Here is a 22615-nt window from a genome sequence, read left to right as displayed (position 1 = left end):
GAGAAGGCTTGTCGAGCTTATTAATATGTGAGCGAGATGCTGAGAGCTGGTCGGCGGAGATGTACATGATTGGTTGAAGGCTGATGTATCTAGCATTCGAAAAATTAATGGAGTTTATTTATGGATATGTCTTAGGCTGATGTACTTTGTTTGTTCTGATAGCTTGAGAAACTCAGGAACTCCTAGAATATACGTTGTGTACAGCAGCCTGCTCTGATTTGTCTCTGCTCTGAATAAATCTAATGCTCTGTGCTGAATCTTGTATAAAACAATGGTTTTGCTATGAACTTTGTCTGAAAGCACATGTTTGCGCATTTTGTTACGCGGGGAACGGCCCCGGCACACGTGCTCACGCGGAACGTATCGGAAGAGGCAGGAGCTTGCGAGTCCAAACTCCCTCATGAGGAAATGGAAGGTAGACGCGGGGGAAGCTCCGAACACAGGCTAGGCTTTGAAGGGCCTGGCGCATGTGGGACTTAGATGGATATTCTAATTAAAAAATTTTAATTTATTAAATGGACTGCTTTGAGACGTGTGCTATTTTCAGAAAGAGGAGTACCGGAGCGATTCTCAATATGTATATGACATGAGTAATCTAATAACAACATCTCTTTGGTATCCTAAACATTACTACTTTTTTTATATATTTGGTCGGTTTAACTCCTCAAAGTTCTTGGGAGGGAGGGAGTACTCCGCATGCAGCTCGTGCTATTGAAGTGGTATCGGAGAGCTTGGATCAAAAGCATATGCGGCCGGACGTTTCACGCAATAGCCGAAACCACTGGTGGTGTTCCGGTTTTGCTCCTACCGTGTTTGCAACAGCGACGCCGGCAGCAGAGGTAGCCATGTGCGACAGCACGTATTATATTTTTCTAATCCTCCTTGGCTGATGTGCGACAGCGACGCCGGCAGCAGAGGTTACAGGTGAGCAATGAGCATTAATCCCGTTTGGTGATGGGTCGCCCGCCAGGCCCACGCAATAATACGAACCACGGTAGGCCAGGCCAGCAGTAACGCACCCGAGGGGTCCACCTGTATGTGACTCCAGCATCTTCCATTCCGGTCCGTACCAAAGATAATTAAGCACATTCTCTCTCCGCACACTCTCTCGGCTTGCATTTCAAAATTCTGACTCAGCTAGCCAAGTCGTCTTCAAGGCAATAATAGCTCTCCCAGTCCGCACCCATACACCATCTCGCCATTTGTTGCCCTGCACGGCTGCACCCAAGTCCCAACTAGCATGTCCTACTGAGTACCAAGCAAGCAGGAGCAACAGGAGAAACGGAGAGCGAGTGTGACCGAGAGATCGAGCTTAACCATGGATCTCGCCTTAGGGGCCATGGCCAGCCTGGCCCCCAAGCTGGGTGATCTGCTCATGGCGGAGTACGTCGTGCAGAAGGGCCTCAAGCCTGACATCGAATCCCTCTCCAGGGAGCTTGTGATGATGAACGCCGCCCTCGTCGACGCGTCACACGGGTTCCACCGGACCAGCTCACTGAGGTGGAAAAGCTCTGGGCACGGCAGGTCCGGGAGCTGTCGTACGACATGGAGGACACTGTCGACGACTTCATCCTGCGTGTGGCTGATGGTGGCAAGCAGTCTGCAACTGCCACCGACGCCAACGTCTTCAAGAAGATCCTTGGAAAGCTCACCGCTGTGGTGAAGAAGGTCAAGCATCGCCGTGAGATCTCTGATAAGATTGAAGACATCAAGAAACTCTCCAACGAGCTGGCTATGAACTTTGTCTGAAAGCACATGTTTGCACATTTTGTTACTGCAAAACGCAGCCATCGGCCAAGAAAAATTACCACAAAGTAATGAAATAGTCATTAATTAGAACTTACTTATTTTCCTTTCCAATTTCCTAACATAGCAGATGTTTTCGTCTTTTCTGAGAGCCTGCCGTGGAGCGGAATCTCCCTAACGTATGCTTTTTGTCGCCGCAGAGGATGGGAGGTGTGGCGGCCATGCGTTCATATGGTGGTGCCGCCTCGCCAGCAGCGCCTATAGATGGCCATGCAGCCCGCGGGCTCGCGGCCCGGCCCACGGCCCGGCGTTTTGGCCCGGCCCAAGAACGGCACGGCACGGTGGCCACCGGGCCCGGGCCGGCCTGGCCCGAGCGACCAGGACGGGCTTGGGCCGCCACCCTGGCCCGTGGCACGGCACGGGCACGGCCCGGTCCAAAGAGGCGGCCCGGTGGCGGCCCGGTGCCCCCACGGTCCATTGGCTGGCGGCTGGCCCAACAAGCCCCCTCCCCGGCTCCCCCTCTTGATATAAAAGGCAGGCGCCGCTACGGGCTGCCCCTAACCCTAACCCTAGCTTCACATTCCAAATTTCCAATCGCCTCGCCGCTGAGTCGCTGACCGCTCTCCGCTCTCGCCTCGTGTCTGGTGCCTCGACGGTCGACGCCTCGACCTCGATCTGTCGTCGCCGTTCGCCTGGTGCTCGCCGGCCCTGCTCCGGTGACCTCGCCGCCGGTCCTGCACCTCGCCTCCCTCCCTCCTTTCCCTCTTTTCCTTCTCCTCCCTCCTTTCCCTCCTCTCCTCCTCCGGTGTACCATACTACCATGTGAGTGGCTTGTGCCTGTCAGTCGTTCCGCTGCCGCTCGCCGTCGTTCTAACCGGTGTCTCACTCCTCTGGTTCGGTCTTGGGCTCTTGGCTCCCTGGCCTCTTCTCCAGCACTGGGCTCCGGTAGCGTAGGTGAGTCGAAACCCTAACCCTAGATCTGTCTCTCTCTTTCACTCACTGTCACTCTCTTGTCTCTGTTCTTGTAAGTTCTAAATTTGTAATCTTCTTCGCAGGTTGGTGCCTGACGCCGTGTCCTCCTCCTCTGGAGGCGCCATGGCAAGCCCAGCAGTGTCAAAGCGCCCCTGTCCACCGTCGAGGGGCGGTGCTGGAGCTGGAGCTAGGGGCCGGGGCCGGGCCGGCCGGCCGTCCCCCTCCCCCCTCCCTCGGCCTCGGATTGGGAGGTGCTGGAAGTGGAGAACGACGACGACATCCGTGAGGATGCAGCCGGGCTGTTCAGCATCGATCTCGGTGACGATGATGGCACCCATCCGATTGATCTCGATGCCGGCGACGACGACGGTGGGGTGGCAGCCTCCACTAACACTCATGGTACCTCATCGACTGGTGGTGGTGGTAAGCTCATATCTGCTGTTTGGGAGGATTTCACTGAGATTAAGGAAAATAACATACGAGTAGCTGCTATCTGTAAAATGTGTGGCAAGAGGTATACTGCTAGATCTGCTGCTGGCACTGGTCATTTGAAAAGGCACCAGAAATCTTGCAAGGCTAAACATGATAACGATAAGAGGGTCCAGTCTAGGCTTGCTCTGAATGCTGATGGTTTGCATAACTGGGTGTATGACCCTGCTATTGCTCGTATTGAGTTGTGCCGGTTGATTGCTAGGCTGGACCTTCCATTAGGCATAGGTGAGACACAGGCCTGGGAGGATTACATTAAGCGTGCTCATAACCCTAGATTTGAGAAGGTTTCCAGACAGGCCACTACTAGAGATATGGGTAAATTGTTTGCTGAGCAACGTTCTATGCTTATGAATTCTTTGTTTCCTGCTTGCTCATCTGTGTCTTTGACATCTGACATTTGGTCTGGTAATGCTAAGGAGGACTATATTTCTGTTGTTGTTCATTATGTTAGTGCTGATTGGGAGTTGCAGAAAAAGGTTATAGGTTTTAGGCTAATTGAGGTGTCACAATCTGGTGAAAACATTGCTGAGAAGATATCTGTTGTGGTTGAGGAGTTTGGGTTGATTGACAAGATCTTTGCTGTCACTTTAGACAATGCTTCAGCTAATTCTAAGGCTTATGATATCTTGCAACCTGTCTTGTTTGGTTACTTGGGTTCTTATCCTGCACCTAGTCGTGATGATCCTCACAAGGTCAAGTATTTGCTTGTGCATCAGCGTTGTGCCTGTCATATCATTAATCTCATTGTCAAATCTGGCTTGAAGAGGTTGAAACCTTTTACTAAAGATTTCAGAAATGCAATAAACTTTTTGAATTCATCTAATCAAAGAATTGCATTATTCAAAAATTACTGTATTGCTCAGGGTATAAGGCCTAGAAAGTTTGGATTGGATATGGATGTTAGATGGAATTCCACCTATTTAATGCTTAAGCATTTGCTACCATACAAAGAAGTATTTTCTGTGTGGCTTAACTCTAATTATGGTTCAGAATTGTTGACTGCACAGCATTGGTATGTTGCTGAACAGATAATGGTGTTCCTGGAACTCTTTTATGATTCTACTGTTGTTCTGTCTGGTGTTTACTATCCCACAACTCCACTTGTTTTGCACCATATCCTTGACATTGCTGAGCATCTGCATAAAGCTGAAACAGATCAGAATTTTAGAATGATTGCTTATCCTATGAAGCTTAAATTTCTTAAATATTGGGAGAAAATTCAACTGCTTTATTCATATGCATTCATTCTTGATCCTAGAGCTAAGATCAAAGGATTCTTTAATGTGCTTGAATTGCTTGCTCAACATACTGGATCCAGTTATAGTTTATACTATGGTCATGTCAAAGCTGAATTGTACAGATTGTTTAACAAGTATGAGCAGAAATTTGGTGGGGCAGCTAGGACTCAAAGGGTTTCACAGCCTTCAGCTCATTGTGGTAAGAGAAAGCAGGCATGGGGAAGGATCTTTGGAGGTCCTGGTGCTTCCCCTGGCTCTGGATGTTCCCCCTCATCTTCATCTACTCCATCTGGTTCTGGTGTCAGTGAGCTCTCAGCTTACTTGGACAGTGACCCTGTCACATGTTATGAGGAATCCTTTGACATACTGCTCTGGTGGCGTGACCACAAGCTAACCTATCCAATCCTATCTATTATGGCTCGAGATATCATGTCTGTTCCTGTATCTAGCGTCTCTTCCGAGTCTTATTTCAGCTGTACAGCTAGGATACTCGAAGACCGACGGCGGCGCTTGTTGCCGGAGCATGTGGAGATGCTCACCTGCATGAAGGACTGGGAGCAAGCAGTAAGAAGAGAACAGCATGCACCAGAGGATGTGGACCTGGAGGAGGCATTCAAGAACCTCTTCCTTGATGGTGAAGGCGAAGCCAGCGGCAGCGGCAGCGGCGGTGCTGCTGGTGCTGGATAGAAGTGAAGAACCTCTCCTCTCGCTCTCAGGTACTCAACTCAAATCTATAACTATAAGTACTAGCCTATTTACATTAATGGCAAAACAATAACATGAATTATGTACAATTTTGCAGGTACTTTTGGACTTCTTTTGCTGTGCTGGATACAACAAGTGAAGAAGAACTGGAGAGAGGAGAGCCTGAGAGGTACTGACTGTCTATCTCAACTAAATACTATGACTCAATCAACTCAATACTTTTGGACTGATTGGATTCTTCTATTTTTGCAGGTACTTTTGGAGTTTTGGTCTTTTGCTGGTGGCTGGTGCTGTGCTGGACTGCTGGTCTGCTGTGCTGTGCTGTGAAGCTGTGTGTGTGACTGTGAGTCTGTGTGTCTGTGATAGTAAGAAGAGTGAGTGACTGAGTGTGGACTCTGATTCCGTCATTCTATTTCTGTGAACTTTGCCACAGCTGTTGGCTTTTGTAATAACACATTAAGACTAAGACTTTGAGCTGGCTGCACTCTTTTTTTCTTTTTAGGGTTTCTCACAAGGGTGAGTTTTACCTAGAAAGGTTTTTAATGAGGCGGCATTGCACAAAACAGCTCCTTTTGATCATCATTTTCATATAATCTAGTCTCCTTTTGTCTTTGTGCTGTGATCTGTGATGTGAACTGTCAGTCTGTCACTGTGAATGAAAATGGTAACTTGATCAGTTGATCAGTTAACAGTTGTGTGAATGTGAATGTGAATGTTGAATGTTGAATGTTGATCAGATCAGTTCATAACTGTGTATGAATGTGAATGTTGATAACTGTGTGTGAATGTGAATGAAAATGTGATCTTTTGTTTGTTGAAATTTGAAAATGAAGTGTTTCAGCACTTAGTGGTTTTTTGGAGGTGTTTTTTTGCCTGTCGGGCTGTAGGCCGGCCCGGCACGGTGAAAATGGCCGTGCCCAACGGGCGGCACGGCACGGCCAAATGGCCCACGGGCCGTGCCTTGGGCCGAAGGCCAGGCACGAGCACGGTGCAGGCACGGCCCGACAGGCACGGCGGCCCGTTGAGGCACGACACCGTTCCAGGCCGGCACGGCCCGATGGCCATGTATAGCAGCGCTTGCGGTCCCGGCACACGTGCTCACGCGGAATGTATCGGAAGAGACAGGAGCTTGCGAGTCCAAACTCCCTCACGAGGAAATGGAAGGCAGGCGCAGGGGAAGCTCCGAACACAGTTAGGCTTTGAAGGGCCTGGCGCATATGGGACTTAGATGGATATTCTAATTAAAAAATTTTAATTTATTAAATGGACTGCTTTGAGACGTGTGCTATTTTTAGGAAGAGGAGTACCGGAGCAATTCTCAATATGTATATGACATGAGTAATCTAATAACAACATCTCTTTGGTATCATAAACATTACTACTTTTTTTTATATATTTGGTCGGTTTAACTCCTCAAAGTTCTTGGGAGGGAGGGAGTACTCCGCATGCAGCTCATGCAGTTCTTGGGAGGGAGGTATCATAAACATTACTACTTTTTTTATATATTGGGCTTTTAGCTTTTGGGGCCAAAAGCCAAAGCCAAAAGCCCAACCAAACACACCCTTAGGCCCTGTTTGGTTGAGGTGTGGTTTTTGAAAAAGCTATTGTGAGCTGTGACTTTTGGAAAAGCTGCTGTGAGATGTTGACGACTGTGAGAAAGCCAAAAGCTGTTTGGTTCAGTAGTTGTGGCTTGTTTGGTTCAGTAGTTGTGGCTTTTGTAAAAATAGTTGTCTGTCTCTCTCACTTACAAGCAGACCCCACATGTCATCCACATGCCTCCCCACTCAACCCCCTCTCTCTCACGAGTGGACCCCATTCGCTAGGATCTTCTTCTTCCTCTTGACAGTACACAGATCTGCGCTGCTGCACATCCGGTGCTCGCCCCCGGCTCGGCATGTAGAACGGGCCCGGGTCTGCATACGCGTAGCACCTCTCTTGCACTTTCGTCCTCGCTTCGTGTAAAAGGTTAACCCGGAGGTGCTACGTTTGGAACGACAAGTCTTATAAGTTGGCCCTCACCCTCCTAAACTTCTAAGGTGATACTAAACCCACCAATTACAACCATATATGTGCCACTTGGGCTACATGGGCCAACTTCACAGCTACTACAGGCTACTAATGGGCTGGGGTGTTACAGAGCTATTGGCTGGGTGTAGATGGCGCCGCAGTGCGAGCCAGCTGGAGGCGAGAGCTTCTTTCCTCGCGAAACATTACGGACCGGAATAGAAGAAAAAAACAAATTGGTATCTTCATAACCAGTGGCAGGTAGGTAATTCCCCCCCCCCCCCAAAAGCCAGTGAAAGCAGATGAAGAGCTGCTTTTATATTTGTACTATACTAAAAGCTGCTTTTAGACAAAGCACATATGTCTTTTGGGCCCTTTGGTTGGGCTTTTGGCTTTTGGGGGCAAAAACTACATCCAAAAACCCAACCAAACAGGGCCTTATTGGCTATTATTATTATTGATTGACTATTATAGTATACCGAATACTCATGATGAGTTGTCTTTTATTTTTATGAGAATTTTTATGATTTATTTTTTTAACGTATTTTGCGAGAATTAATATTGAGGGTGGCAATACTTGGTTTTTATGATATTGAGGGAAGCTGTCCGTCCCTGAAATGATCTGAGAAAATTTGTCTTAAGTATCGCCAATAAATTACCCAATCCCAGAATGAAAGATCACTGCTATATCTGTACTAGTTTTATTAATGATGTAATTTAGAATATACAGTGAACCTTTCGTTATTTTTTAAGAATTACACAGTACAATGCAAACGTCCACAACACGCACGTACACTCACCCCTATGAGCACACGTTCGCAAAACCAACTCCTATGAGCACCTCCGAAGAACCGAGCCGGCAGATCTCGAGATTCATGAAGTCATCACTGACGCCTCGCTATCGACGAGGACGTCGCCTATCACTGAAATTATAGCCGTTAAATCCTGGAATAAATCCAGAAAAATATAAGCACCCATGCCAAGTCGAACACTTAAACCTGGTTGGACAGGTTACACCACGAGGAACCTAACTAGTTCGCGTGAACCTTTCGTTATTGAATATTGATTATTGAAACATAATGGAAAAATCGTATGTTTGGGTGGTTGGCCGTGATTCAGGATTCTTTTGGACACGTGACATTCAGGATTTGTCTGTGTCACTTAATGGGATCATCAGGGTCTCATCTCAATCAGGACGATGACGACGATGGTGAACTTGATGATGATGGAGGGAGTGCGTGCTTCCATTCTGCACTGCTTGCAAATGAACGATGCGTTGCGACACAGTCCCTGCATCTGCATGTAGGTCGGCTGGTTTTGGCTAACCAAACAGCGGGCACTAGCAGCAGGAGAAAAATAAAAACCAACACGAACGATGCCACGGGGAGTCCGTGCAGTCTACAGCGTGGATTAGCCCCGGGTTAGTTGAGTAGTTTGGTGCAACCCTTTGGCTGAATGTGAGAAAAATGCTGGTTGCTTTTGTCAGGAACGGACAGCTTCCCTGAAGAAGGCAAGGTTAGGTTCTCCAGGTCCAATCAATTTTCTGTTTTGTTCTCTTCGGTCCATGCGGGCACAACTCTGCCACAACCTATTTTGGGGCTTAATTACAATCACATGCCTGCACAAGATGGATGGGCCGAGGCCGATGCGTGTCTAATTTTCCAACTCGTTTTGGGCTTAATTATGACGAGCACATGCGGCATTTCTTGTTGAGCCCTCAGTTAACATGGCCCACGTACCTGGCTACGCGTGGCCGGAACCGGAGCCTCCTCAGAATTATCGAAAATTTGTAAACCACTTGTCAACAATCTCTCATACGATCATTCCCAAGATCCACAATTGTCGAAAATTTGTAAACTTGCAAGAACATGTATTTAGCCCATAGACTAATTAAACTCAGTTTCACAAAATTTTGAACGAAAAAAAGAGGGAAGATGAAGATATAATGTTATTTTTGCAAACATTTTTTTAATCTATGGAATGGAAGCAAGCAGCTCAGTGATGGGTAATCGAAGACCAGCAAGTTTCAACACAAGAACAAGGAAAATAAATGGTACTGGACGGTCCACAAAGACGGAGGGAAGAGCAACGAACACTTTAATTTCGGCAATAAAAGAAAGTATGTATGTAGCTCAAATTTCATACCACAATACTAAGATGCGCGCGGTGCTACCACTTGAAGAACAAGCTAGCTTCTCAGGACGTTCTTGAAGGCAAATCATTGCTTCAGCAGTATTCGTTCTTAGACTGCTACAGCAAGTCCCAACATTGCACAACAAAATAAACAAAAGAACATTGATTACTTTTTTTCAGTGGATGACTCAAGACAGATTTGTATCATTATTAGATTTTTCCAATGGGTTATGAAATCCTTAGAAGTTTTCAGAATCAGAAACGCCCTCTGCGCCACCGTCGCTCGTGCCGCCCCCACCCCGCTCTTTGTGCGCCGCCGGCAAGCACACGAGTGACCTGCACGTGCCACCCACCCGTCCTTTGTGCCACCGCCGCCCATGCCGCGCCCCACACCCGCCCTCTGTGTGCCACCGCCTACAGCTCCGCGTTGCCGGTCAGCACACCAGTGACCTCCACGCGCTGATGAGCCTCCATTCGCCGAAGCAACAAGAAGATGTTTGCGTTGAAAGAGCATTTTGCAAACGTATATTTCAAGTGTTTCACATATTTCAAAGGTACGTTGCAAGTGTTTTTTATCGACGTTGCAAAAGTAGTTTCGGACGTTGCAAAAGTAGATCCGAATGTTGCACATGTTGTAGTGGCTATACACGTATATTTCAAATATATGTTCCAAATGTTTCATCTGTATCAGACGTATGTTGCAAGTGTTTTCATCTTGACGTTGCATATACATGCATGTTGCAAGTATATGTTTCAAGTGTTTCGTACTTGAGTTGCAAGTGTGTCGTCTGGTTGTTTCGTATGTTTCCGGAGCTAACGCAGGAATGCATGTCACAGCAAGGTCTGTATATGATTTTTTTTTTGGCAAAGCCTGAGTGAATTTCACTAGTAGTGTTTTTCTTGCTTGTTGGAAACGGAGAAGGTCAGACAACAGCCTGAGTGAGATTCTGGAGTTCCGATCGATCAAATGTTCACCACCAATTATGTATGGACTAGCACTTGCCAATTAAAAGAAGCACATGGTAGAGGAAGAGGCCGGATGCAATGCAACATGGACCATCCCTGTCAGATATTGAGCCAGTGCTAGTGTGTCTGTGCTAGTGCTAGTGCTAGTGTGGATACTGTGGTGTTCCTTCTCGCAAGGGAAATCAAATGGGGGACTATCATCATCGCTCCCCAAAAATCCCCGTCAGATATTAGGCTTTGCTTGGTTTGGGCCAAACAAAAAAAAAACATTACAGGCTCTCTAGGCGTGGAACAGGGAACAGAGCATTTTCTAATTGACTGTAATATGGCTCAGTGCGTTGGGAACTTGAGCGAGAAGGCTTGTCGAGCCTATTAAGGGCGCGTTTAGATCAAAAAATTTTGGGTTTTGGCTACTGTAGCACTTTCGTTGTTATTTGACAATTAGTATCTAATTATTAACTAATTAGGTTCGAAAGTTTCGTCTCGCGATTTCTCGGCGAACTGTGTAATTAGTTTTTTTTTCGTGTACATTTAGTACTCCATACATGTGCCGCAAGATTCGATGTGACAGATACTGCGCAAAAAATTTTGGTTTTTGGGTGGAACTAAACGGGGCCTAATATGCGAGCGAGATGCTGAGAGCTGGTCGGCGGAGATGTACATGATTGGTTGAAGGCTGATGTATCTAGCATTCGAAACATTAATGGAGTTTATTTATGGATATGTCTTAGGCTGATGTACTTTGTTTGTTCCGATAGCTTGAGAAACTCACGAACTCCTAGAATACGTTGTGTACAGCAGCCTGCTCTGAATAAATCTAATGCTCTGCGCTGAATCTTGTATAAAACAATGGTTTTGCTATGAACTCTATCTGAAAGCACATGTACGAATTACATCACGACATTTAAGGCGTCCGTAATGGTGCTAGCTACCTAGCCAGCTTATGTGGAGATGAGAGACAAAAACAAAAACTATTTTATACTAAATATATTCTTATTTTTCTATATACTATTAGATCTATATATTCCTCTCTCATATTTATAGACTCCATGTAATAGATTGGTTATTTGTGCATCACTGATGTACTTTTTTTTTTCATGTAACGTGCTAAATAGCTACTAGATACTCTCTTATTGTGTATCGTTTCCGGTTTTCGTGCCACAAGTTTGACTCGATTTGTAGAAATACATGTAATATTTGTATCTCCAAATAAATTTATTAAAAAACTAGATTCAAATATCTTTCCAATGATACTAATTATATACTATAAATATTAATATTTTTTAATATATATTTAATCAAAGTTGTTTCTTAGAAAACGTAAACGACAGATAAAAAGGGACGGAGGGAGTAGCTATATGAAAAAAAAAGTCACAACTCCGTGCCGTTGCCGCGTTATCTTGCCACAAGTGTGTATCCGCGTCCGTGCCAACTCCGCGAGACCACGGAAAAAGGTCGAGCACTGCGAGACGCGTATGCGCGCCGGCGCCGCGGCCTCGAGCCACAGTCGGCTGGTTGGCTGTAACGATTTTTTTAGTCTTCTCTTAATTTATTTATATAGCTTTTTATAGTTAATACATAGTCCACTTATTTCTCTTATAGATTTTTTTGGTTCTTGTGTCCAAATTAGCTATAAGTTTACAACTCGCTTCTCCTCCCTCTCTTCTTCACCTTAGTATTTGATCGGCTTACAACCTGCTATTATACTTGCTCTCATCAAAGCAGTCTGGGCACGGGCTAGGCTTTGAAGGGCCTGGCGCATCTGGGACTTAGATGGATATTCTAATTAAAAAAATTCAATTTATTAAATGGACTGCTTTGGGACGTGTGCTATTTTTAGAAGGAGGAGTACCGGAGCAATTCTCAATATGTATATGACATGAGCAATCTAATACTCCGTAACAACATCTCTTTGGTATCGTAAACATTACTACTTTTTTTATATATTTGGTCGGTTTAACTCCTCAAAGTTCTTGGGAGGGAGGGAGTACTCCGCATGCAGCTCGTGCTGTTGAAGTGGTATCGGAGAGCTTGGATCAAAACCATATGCGGCCAGACGTTTCACACAACAGCCGAAACCACATGTGGTGTCCCGGTTTTGCTCCTACCGTGTTTGCAACAGCGACGTCGGCAGTAGAGGTAGCCATGTGCGTAAGACATGAATTTGCGAAGCCATGTGCATCAGCACGTATTATATTTTTTGGATTCCTTGTAAGTTATTAAAAAAAGATCGTAATTCTTTATGAGCTACAGAAAAAGTTTAGCGGCTTTTAGCTTCACTTCTTCAACTTTTTTTTTTGTCCTCCATGCCAGTGCCGTTAGATTGGGCTCTAACTATGTTAAAATGTATGTGCGAAAAGTAAAAAATAGCCGAAGGTTTAAATCTCGCCGTGGACTCACGTCGTCGCGATCGAGCGCCCGCCGACAAAAGAGCAAAAAGGCGTCCTACTCCTCCAGTCCACCACATGGCTGGTGTGTGCCCCGGTTCTAGTTCTAGCTAGTAGCTGTGAGGAACGACGGTGGTGACGACATCCTTTGCACTGCATCCACTTCAAAGACTTTCATTTCGTCTTCAGATTCAGCAGTGAGCAGTGTGTGCCATCGTCACGATCCGGTTGAAGTTTTGCATCCGTCGTCGTCCTCTTGTGGTTACAACGACTCAGTGTGGGCTAGGCATGGCATCCAATGGCCGGGAGAGAACAAGAAGAAGACGCCAATGGCGGAGTGAAATACGCGCTTTGGCGTGCTCTAAAAAAGTCTAGCCGTGCAGTCTGCGAATCGTACTCCTTCACATGGCTGGTGCCTGGTGGCCCGACGAGCCCCTCCCTGGCCCGGTCGTAGCTGCTGTGAGCCTGTGACGGATGCATGCATGCCAAGACGGACGAGGCTTGTCGGACTGTACAAGAAGTCCACATGAGCATTTTATTGTGTTTGATGGTAGATGAATTGATGCCGACTTCATCCCAGGGCCCATTGCTCCGAACCTCGGCATCCGCGGGCAGAAGAATGGTTACGGCGAAGAACGGACTAAAGTTTAGTCCGTTGTTGTTGGATAACAGGCTAAACATGGGCTAATTAAATTTTTCTTTTTTTAATGTGTTGCACTCATCATTTAGCCTGTACTTTGTTTCTTAAAAAAAATCAATTAGCCTGTACTAGTTTTTGTCATACCGTAATTAGTTAATGTTTATACCTTCTATTTGACATCCAAAACATGAATTAAACTTTAGTTTAGTCCATCCAAACAAACCCAAACACTAACCCATGTGAGACACTTTTCCCATTTAAATTGATGACTTACGAATTAATATTATTTAAAAGTAAACTAGATTTTTATTATTTTCAGACCACTCAAAAACCACCATTAAAATAAACCATAGATGGCCAAAAAATTATCTTGTTTCTATGGGCCCTGTTCGCTGGTCTGAAACTTGGCTGAAACTGGCTGAAAAACACTGTTCCGGCTGAATTGTTGCGAGAGAAAAACACTGTTCCGCCTGAAAAAAGAAGCCGGACAAACCGAATATGGGATAAGCCGAATAGGGCCATGGTCGGCGGGCAAAGGTTTATGCTTTTAAGTTCACTGCAAGAAAGTAGGAGTATCAGTGGTGAACATCGTTATAATGGGAATTTTTATTTTTGAAATGGCCAACATCGAATGTAGAAAGATGTATATCTTGTAATTGTGTGAGGGGTTATTTATGTATTCTAGTATAAAACAGTATTAAAAGTTAAAAAAGATTCTCTCTTTTCTACCGACACTCTGCTAGTGTGGCGTGTGTTTGGTTCTAGTGTTGACTGGGATAAGTTGGGTCGTATCCATTTCTATATGCTTTAGTTGGGAGACTACCTCAATTGAGTTTACATTCTAGTAAGCAAACCTCGCTATCTTTCAATCTCCACCACATACAAGCCACATGGCATACTCCACTAAGGCCCTGTTCGTTTGGAGAAATATAGAGGAATTTGTGAGAGTGTGAACAATATTTTTCATCCAGAAACAGTGTTTTCCGGCTGGTTTCTACACCAGCCGAACGGCCCCTAAGCGCCACATCATTCCAAATAATTGCTATAACATCTCCCACTAAATCAGGTCAAAAAACATCTCCCACTAAATGTAATTACTACTTTCAGTCAGGGGCAAAGCCACGTTCGTTCATCTAAAGTGCTGCACTGGCACCATGGTACAAAAATTGCGTGGCATTAAGTAACCTATTTTGACCATGTGAATAAGCTCTCAAACGGTGATGTTACTACAAGACTATGCTTGTGTGTACCACCATAAATTCTGTTTCAGCTTCGCCCCTGCTTTCCTATCAACCTACAATGTGTCTACGTAGTACTATTTATTTGCCTATAACATTCATACGTTTTATTTGAAAGTCCCGTAGCAATGCGTGGTATTCGATCCATCTGCCCAAAATGAAGCAATCGACTCAACCCACTCTGTCCAACTCATCCACGTGCCATCTTTGCTTCTTCGTTGCCTTCTCCCTTAGCTTCTTCTCTCAGGAAAAGGTGCCAAGCTGCACGATCGAGTGTGAAAACAGAGGCGGCCATGCATGTGGGTCGAGTTGCTATGCATGCTGAGCGCGGCCAGCAAGGAGTATGTACGGTGGTGGCGTGACACAGCGTGGTTAAACCGTTGTTCCTATAGTTGGCCCAGGGGTATTGGAAAGACTACCTTCACCCAGCACCTCGTCAATGACAGAAGGATTAAACAACAACGTTTCCTTGATATTAATATTTGGATATGTGTATCAACTAATTTTGACGTGCTTAAGCTCACCAAAGAGATCCTGAGCTGCCTATCTGCACCTGAAAATGGTGGAAATAAAATACCAAATGAAACTACTACCACCCAGGGCCGGTCCTAAGTATTTTTAGACCTGGAACGACCTGGAACGAAGCTAAAATTTTAGACCTTTTTTTATATGAACATGATAATACTACCAGTACTACCCATTGGTAGTATATACACATATATACAAAATGTTACTGATAAACAGTTAACTGAACGCAAAAGCAATATTCATATAAAATAATTTGTAGGTTCTGTTTCACTTGAATTAAGTTCGTTCTCATGATCACTCACATTGTGTTCATCCATATCGATGTGAACATTGTCTTCCATATGGTCCTAATCTTCTGCATTAGCATTAGCAGTTTCCTCCACAACAACTATCAGCAATGCATCTTGATCTCTCGAAGTGCTTGTATTACTCTTAAGAAAGGAAATTACGAAGAGCCCTTCTCTATGATTCTACCAAATTATCTATTCGTTTTTTCTTCTTTGTTTTGTCATTGCCAGAAGGATACTTTCATGATGACATGGTACTTAAAATTAAGATAAACAATTAGTAACTACAAATTTACAAAGTAGAGATCATGCGAGAAACAATTAGTAAATAAGTTTCAGATTCCTACCTTGCTGGTTGCTACCGCCTGGCGCCTGCCTTCGATCCTCTCCTCTGCGGCTCTTCTAGAACTGTCGATAAGTAGATTGGCGAACGGGGATTCAGGTTCAGGGAATCACCGAATCAGAGATGAGGGATCACGTCCCGACGTCCACGTGAGAGGGGAGGTGAGATTAGGGCCCTGCGATTTTGATTTGCCGCCGCTATGCTGCTCTTCTGGAATTCTGGAAAGTGGAACACTAGAACGCCGCCGCACGCACAGGAAAGGCCAAAGGCGGAAGGTCGCGAGTGGCGTGCGTGACTCCTGGCGCTGTGATCACGAGATCTAGTGCTGGCGTAGCATATACGTATTATTACTAGTGTATATGTATATGCATGGGTGGGGGCCCATCGATGGAATGGACCTGGGACGACCGTCCCTCCCGCCCCGCCCTAGGGCCGGGCCTGCCACCAACTTAGACCAGCTTCAGAAATCCATCACAGAGAGGTTGAAATCCAAAAGGTTTCTACTTCTCTTGGATGACATATGGGAATGCAACAGTAGCGATGTCGGGTTCATAAACCCGGGGTCTCTCGGGGACCGGCTTTCACGCCAAGGCTCGACCCAAGCAGACAGCACGTAACTCATGAGCCGGCCCAAGAGTCTAAAAACAACAGGGCGAAAGGGCGGTCCAGTCACCGGCCGGAAGGTCTGGCCGAAGAGGAACAGCGCCCGCTCGCCGACTACTTTGGCCTACCTCTCCGACCGGAGCGCTCGCTTCGGACTCCAGCCGCCTCCGGATGGCCTCTCTGATCGGAAGGCCTGGCCCAAAGCACTACTTTCGACTCCGACCCCGCGTCTCCGATCGGGGTTCGCAGGAACCCAGCTCACCACTCTTCTCCGACTGGCGCGACCAGAGCCGACTAGGGCCATCTGACCGGAGACGCCCGCTCGAAAAGGACCAGGGGACGAACGGAGAAAGCAAGCCAGGGCGCACAAGTCAAACCATGATACCAGGGACCATGCCCTGTACGCCTGCAAGAACAGTACTCTACAACCGTCCTGATACAAACAGTATTGTAGGCGCCGACATTTCCCTCTACAGTATTATGAGCGCCATTAACTCCCATACGGTAAGGCCCCCCACATGCCTCTGGGCATCGATAGTGTTGTGGGCGCTGGGATTTACCGTACCAGGTGAACGTGGTGAAACTCCTCATATGCCTCTAGGCATCAAACAGTATTTGCAGGTATCGACATCTACCATTCCTAAAGAAGGCAACGCAACCTTCCACATGCATCTGACATTCTACAGTGACATCAACAGTGTTGTGGCCGTTTACCATTATCTTGTACCCGCCGGCATGGACAACAAAGCTCAGTAGCATACGTACCATCACCCTCTCACTTATAAAGCCATCCTCTTTATCTATAAAAGGGGATGCACTTCCTCCAACGAAGGAAGAGCCTTTTTAGAGATTCATCAAATCGATCAAGTTCACTAGTCGCACATGGCTAGGCTTTGAAGGGCCTGCGCATGTGGGACTTAGATGGATATTCTAATTAACAAATTTTAATTTATTAAATGGACTGCCTTGAGACGTGTGCTATTTTTAGAAAGAGGAATAATTAAAAAATTTTAATTTATTAAATGGACTGCCTTGAGACGTGTGCTATTTTTAGAAAGAGGAGTACCGAGGAATTCTCAATATATATATGACATGAGTAATCTAATAGCAACATATCTTTGGTATCCTAAACATTACTACTTTTTTTTATATATTTGGTCGGTTTAACTCCTCAAAGTTCTTGGGAGGGAGTACTCCGCATGCAGCTCGTGCTATTGAAGTGGTATCGGAGAGCTTGATCAAAAGCATATGCGGCCAGACGTTTCGCACAACAGCCGAAGCCACTGGTGGTGTCCCTTGCAACAGCGACGCCGGCAGCAGAGGTAGCCATGTGCGACAGCACGTATTATATTTTTCTAATCCTCTTGGCTGATGTGCGACAGCGACGCCGGCAGCAGAGGTTACAGGTGAGCAATGAGCATTAATCCCGTTTGGTGATGGGTCGCCCTCCAGGCCCACGCAATAATACGAACCACAGTAGGGCAGGCCAGCAATACGCACCCGAGGGGTCCACCTGTATGTGACTCCAGCATCTTCCATTCCGGTCCGTACCAAAGATAATTAAGCACATTCTCTCTTCGCACACTCTCTCGGCTTGCACTTCAAAATTCTGACTCAGCTAGCCAAGTCGCCAAGGCAATAATAGCTCTCCCCAGTCCGCACCCATACACCATCTCGCCATTTGTTGCCCTGCACGGCTGCACCCAAGTCCCAACTAGCATGTCCTACTGAGTACCAAGCAAGCAAGAGCAACGGAGAGCGAGTGTGACCGAGATCGAGCTTAAACCATGGAGCTCGCCTTGGGGGCCATGGCCGGCCTGGCTCCCAAGCTGGGCGAGCTGCTCACGGCGGAGTACGTCGTGCAGAAGGGCCTCAAGCCCGACATCGAGTCCCTCTGCAAGGAGCTTGTGATGATGAAAGCCTCTCTGGAGGACTCGTCTCGGGTACCACCGGACCAGCTCCAGTGAGGTGGAAAAGCTCTGGGCACGGCAGGTCCGGGAGCTGTCGTATGACATGGAGGACACCGTCGACGACTTCATCCTGCGCGTGGCTAATGGTGGCAAGTCTGCAACTGCCACCGACGCCAACGTCTTCAAGAAGATCCTTGGAAAGGCCACCGCTGCAGGTGAAGAAGGTCAAGCATCGCCCGTGAGATCTCTGACAAGATTAAAGACATCAAGAAACTCTCCGACGAGCTGGCTGGGCTCCGTGCCAAGTACACAGTTAGAGGCCCGGGAGCTGATCTTGCCGCGAGCACCGGCATCGACCCCCGTGTCCTCAATCTCTACGAGAAAGAGTCGGATCTCGTTGGCATCGAAGAGTCAAGGGACAGAGTCATCAGGATGCTATCTATAGGGACCAAAGATGATGCTCATGCTCATGCTTCTGATCAGGACCTGAAGGTAGTGTCTATAGTCGGGTTTGGAGGATTGGGTAAGACTACGCTAGCCAAAACGGTGCATGATATGCTTAAGAAACAATTCGGTTGTTCTGCTTTTATTTCTGTTGGTAGGACTCCTAATCTGACTAGTACATTTGAGAAGATATTAGTGGAATTCGATAAGAAGTATAAGCAAGTCGACATGGCCAGATGGGATATAGAGCAATTTGGAAACGAACTGCATGAATTCTTAACGGATAAGAGGTATGTCCATGGCATTCTCCGTCCGGTTTTAGTTCAATGTTTTTTATTTACTAGTAGAGTGTGAGCAGTGTATACATTCCTATTTTATACCAAGCCCTAAGCATGGGCATTTGGTTCATTCGGTGAAATCAGTTAGGAAAAATTTCAATTTTGACGAAATGTTAATCGAATTTCAGTTATGAAAAGTTTCAGTTTTGGCCAAACATCTAGAAAAATCTATGGAATTTCCAAATTTATATAGATTGGATCTTTAAGTTGAAGCACAAATTAAATTGGTTAGCAAATACTCCTCTCCCATGGAGTGGGTTGCAATGTTTCCTTGCTTGAATCACGTTGATGTTATCGTGCGTCTAGGTTTATTTGGATAGGCTATACAGATTGCCAAATTATTCATAACTCTACATTCTTGTGTCAATTATAGGTACTTCATTGTTGTTGATGACATATGGGATGTTGAATCGTGGAAAGAGATCAGACATGCCTTGGAGTACAATAATTGTAGGAGTAGAATCATCATGACTACTCGTAATTTTGAGGTTGCCACAAAAGCAGGAGAGGTTTACGAACTAAAACCTCTTTCTAATGAAAACTCTGAGAAATTATTCTACAAAAGAATACAGAGCCAGGAAGGAGAAAGTCTTGATGGTGTATCAGGTGAATTGTCTACTAAAATCATAGATAAATGTGGCGGCATACCTATTGGCTATCATTGCAATAGCTAGTTTATTGGTTGAAAGACCGTATGAGGACTGGTCAAAGGTTTATGACTCAATTGGTTTTGGGAATGGACGACAATACAAGCCAAGATAGTGTCATATAGCTACTATGATCTGCCTTCTTATCTAAAGCCATGCATATTATATCTAAGCAATTTGCAAGAAGATTCTATTACTGATACAAAGGCTGTGATTTGGATGTGGATAGGTGAAGGTTTTGTCCATCTTGAGAAAGAGGAGGGTAGTCTATTTGAGGTTGGACAAAGATACTTCAACGAGCTTGTCAATAGAAGCTTGATCCAACCAATGGACGACACATATAATTGGTTCACACAATTTTTCCGTATTCATGATATTGTGTTTGATTTCATCCGTAAGTTGTCGGGCGTTGAAAACTTTATTACTGTTTTGGACAGCAGAGAGCAACATGCTTCTCCAGGACAGTTTAAGAAATGAGAAGAAAACAGACATGCCTTGTTCGGACAGCAGGGTACGCCGGCTGGCTATCCAAAATCACCATGTGCAGTGCTTCCCTGTAGACAGCATGGAGATGCCAGAGGTGCTGAGGTCACTTAACATTGAAGGAAGTAAGATTGAGAATATGGCACCGCTTCATAGGTTTAGAGTTTGCCGTGTGCTACAGTTACAAAAATGCCACGTCCCGATCAGCTTAAAGCATATAGGGAGGTTGTTGCATCTCAAGTACTTAGATATATCTTTGATGGCTGTTGATGAGCTTCCTAAGGAACTGGGGCATCTGCAATCTCTACAGTCACTGGTATTAATCAATATTGGGCTAGACGAGCTACCACCGACTGTTTGTTCGCTTACACAGCTGATATGCCTGGTAGCTAAGGGGTTCAAAAGGTCCCCAGCTAACAGGATGGGGAACCTAACGTCCCTGGAGGAGCTACGGTTAGCGAGCATAGTTGGCCGGAGTGCCGCCGAAGGCCTAGTGGCAGAGCTTGGCAAGCTGACAAGGTTGAGGATGGTCAGGATGATCTTTGCCGAGGAACTAGACGAGAGCTTGCAAAAAGCATTGGTGCGATCTCTGTGCAGTCTGCGGGAACTACAGGAACTAGTGCTTTATTCTTCAGGATCACAGCAGGGTGCCATTGTGTGGGAAGACTGGGAGGCACCTATGCAGCTCCGGCAACTGCTTATACAAGGCATCCGCTTCACGCGGCTCCCTGGGTGGATCAACCGATCTCGCGTGCCACACCTCATCTCCTTAAATCTGCTCCTTATCGCTGTTGGAGTACATGACCTGGATAACCTAGTGAGATTGCCACAGCTGAGCTACCTCCTAAGCGGTTTGCTTTTTCTCTGCATGCAGATTGCGCTACAGGACCATACCTATGCTGTATGTGGCTTGTGGGCCGTTCTAGACCAAGATATGGAGCAACTCGGGTACGATTGGGACTTCTGCAATAGAAACCTCGGCCAGCTCACTATAGAAGGACGCCAGTACTACATAAGGATTACTAATAGGGGCAGTGATCATTCAGTAGGTTACATCTATGGCCGACCATTCTTTCGGTATTGTAAGGTACGAGAGAGAGCACTCATACGGGCATTGCACTTCGTCGATACAAGCGGATACATAATCCGTGACATCAATTACCATATATGGCTACAGAGGCATGTTAGTGTGCGTGGCCCAATCGATCCCGGCAGTGATTCTGATAGTAATTAATGTTTATTTAGCTAGGTTTTCAAGGTCGTAGTTTAATTGGGTTCTAATTTTAATATGTACGGCTTTGTGTGTTTAATTATTGTCATGCATGTAATTCGTGTAACATTTGTTGGGCAACTAGAAATATACATTCCGGTGTCGTATTTGTCTTAAAATTATTCTTAGGCTTGCACATGCCACGTGTGAAGGAAACACCAAGTTTGGGATTTTCCGCAGATGGTTTGCTACTTTCTGAGGTTTAATTGAATTTTCGCGCGACGACACCTATTAATTATAGGTTGAACTGAGTCTACCCACGAAAAGATCTGGAATGGTGCCAAACTTTTACATAGGCTCTAATGTGCCCTAGGGATAAGAATTTTGTGGAGATGGATCAAAAAATCTATTGGGTCCAAGATGAAATTCACCCTCTTTTTGTCTCATTTGGCACAGAGAAAAATATAATAAATAAAAAAATAATCAGAAAAACCTAAGATCCTGTGTGGGGTCTTAATTTGGGTGTACATACTTGCCAAAAAAATTTCAAGCCATTTCTACATAGACAGAGTATATATGCTTCACAGAGATACATGTGCCCTTTCATCGAACCATGACTATACACGTAGGTTATCAAGTTTTCTGTGGTTCATAGGCATTCCGGTGTCGTATTGGTCTCAAACTTTTTCTTAGGCTTGCACGTGCCACATGTGAAGGAAACACCAAGTTTGGGATTTTTCGGAGATGGTTTGCTATTTTCTGAGGTTTAATTGAATTTCCGCGCGACGAGACCGTTTAATTATAGGTTAAACTGAGTCTACCCACGAAAAGATCCAGAATGGTGCCAAACTTTTACACAGGCTCTAATGTTCCCTAGGGATAAGAATTTTGTGGAGGTGGATCAAAAAATCTATTGGGTCCAAGATGAAATTCACCCTCTTTTGTCTCATTTGGCACAGAGAAAAATATAATAAATAAAAAAATGATCTGAAAAACCTAAGATCCTGTGTGGGGTCTTAATTTGGGCGTACATGCTTGCCAAAAAAATTTCAAGCTATTTCGACATAGGCGGAGTATATATGCTTCAAAGAGGTACAAGTGTCGTTTCATCGAACCATGACTATACACATAGGTTATCAAGGTTCTGTGGTTCATAACCACATAACCTTGATTTGGTCTTGGAAAGATGTCATGCTTTTATTTATGGCTATGATCATCGCTTTTCTTATTTGGAAGTTGATGTGGGCTTAGTTTCGTAGAAGAGTAGGTGGACTTTGTTGTATGTGGTCAATCAAACAATG

At 45.5% G+C, this 22615-nt stretch overlaps 1 protein-coding gene and 1 pseudogene across 1 annotated transcript; both read left to right on the top strand.

Annotated features, from left to right (window-relative positions):
* The first annotated feature begins 1339 nt into the window (after nt 1-1339).
* Nucleotides 1340-1749, top strand: LOC136507078 (uncharacterized). Its single transcript, XM_066501917.1, has 2 exons — nt 1340-1438; nt 1525-1749. The coding sequence occupies exons 1-2, from the start codon at nt 1340-1342 to the stop codon at nt 1747-1749; spliced, it is 324 nt and encodes a 107-aa protein (XP_066358014.1).
* A 16142-nt stretch (nt 1750-17891) lies between these two features.
* Nucleotides 17892-21496, top strand: LOC136509330 (disease resistance protein Pik-2-like; annotated as a pseudogene).
* The last annotated feature ends 1119 nt before the right edge of the window (nt 21497-22615 follow it).

This window comes from Miscanthus floridulus, chromosome 15, assembly GCF_019320115.1.
Source record: "Miscanthus floridulus cultivar M001 chromosome 15, ASM1932011v1, whole genome shotgun sequence".
Taxonomy (NCBI): domain Eukaryota; kingdom Viridiplantae; phylum Streptophyta; class Magnoliopsida; order Poales; family Poaceae; genus Miscanthus; species Miscanthus floridulus.
Note: the sequence above shows the minus strand (reverse complement) of the source record. Positions and strands in the feature narration are given on the sequence as shown.

Coding starts and splice junctions, on each gene's coding strand:
- LOC136507078 (XM_066501917.1), top strand. CDS start 1,340: ATGGCCAGCCTGGCCCCCAAGCTGGGTGATCTGCTCATGGCGGAGTAC. Junction 1,439..1,524: donor AATCCCTCTCCAGGGAGCTT/GTGATGATGAAC, acceptor TGGGCACGGCAG/GTCCGGGAGCTGTCGTACGA.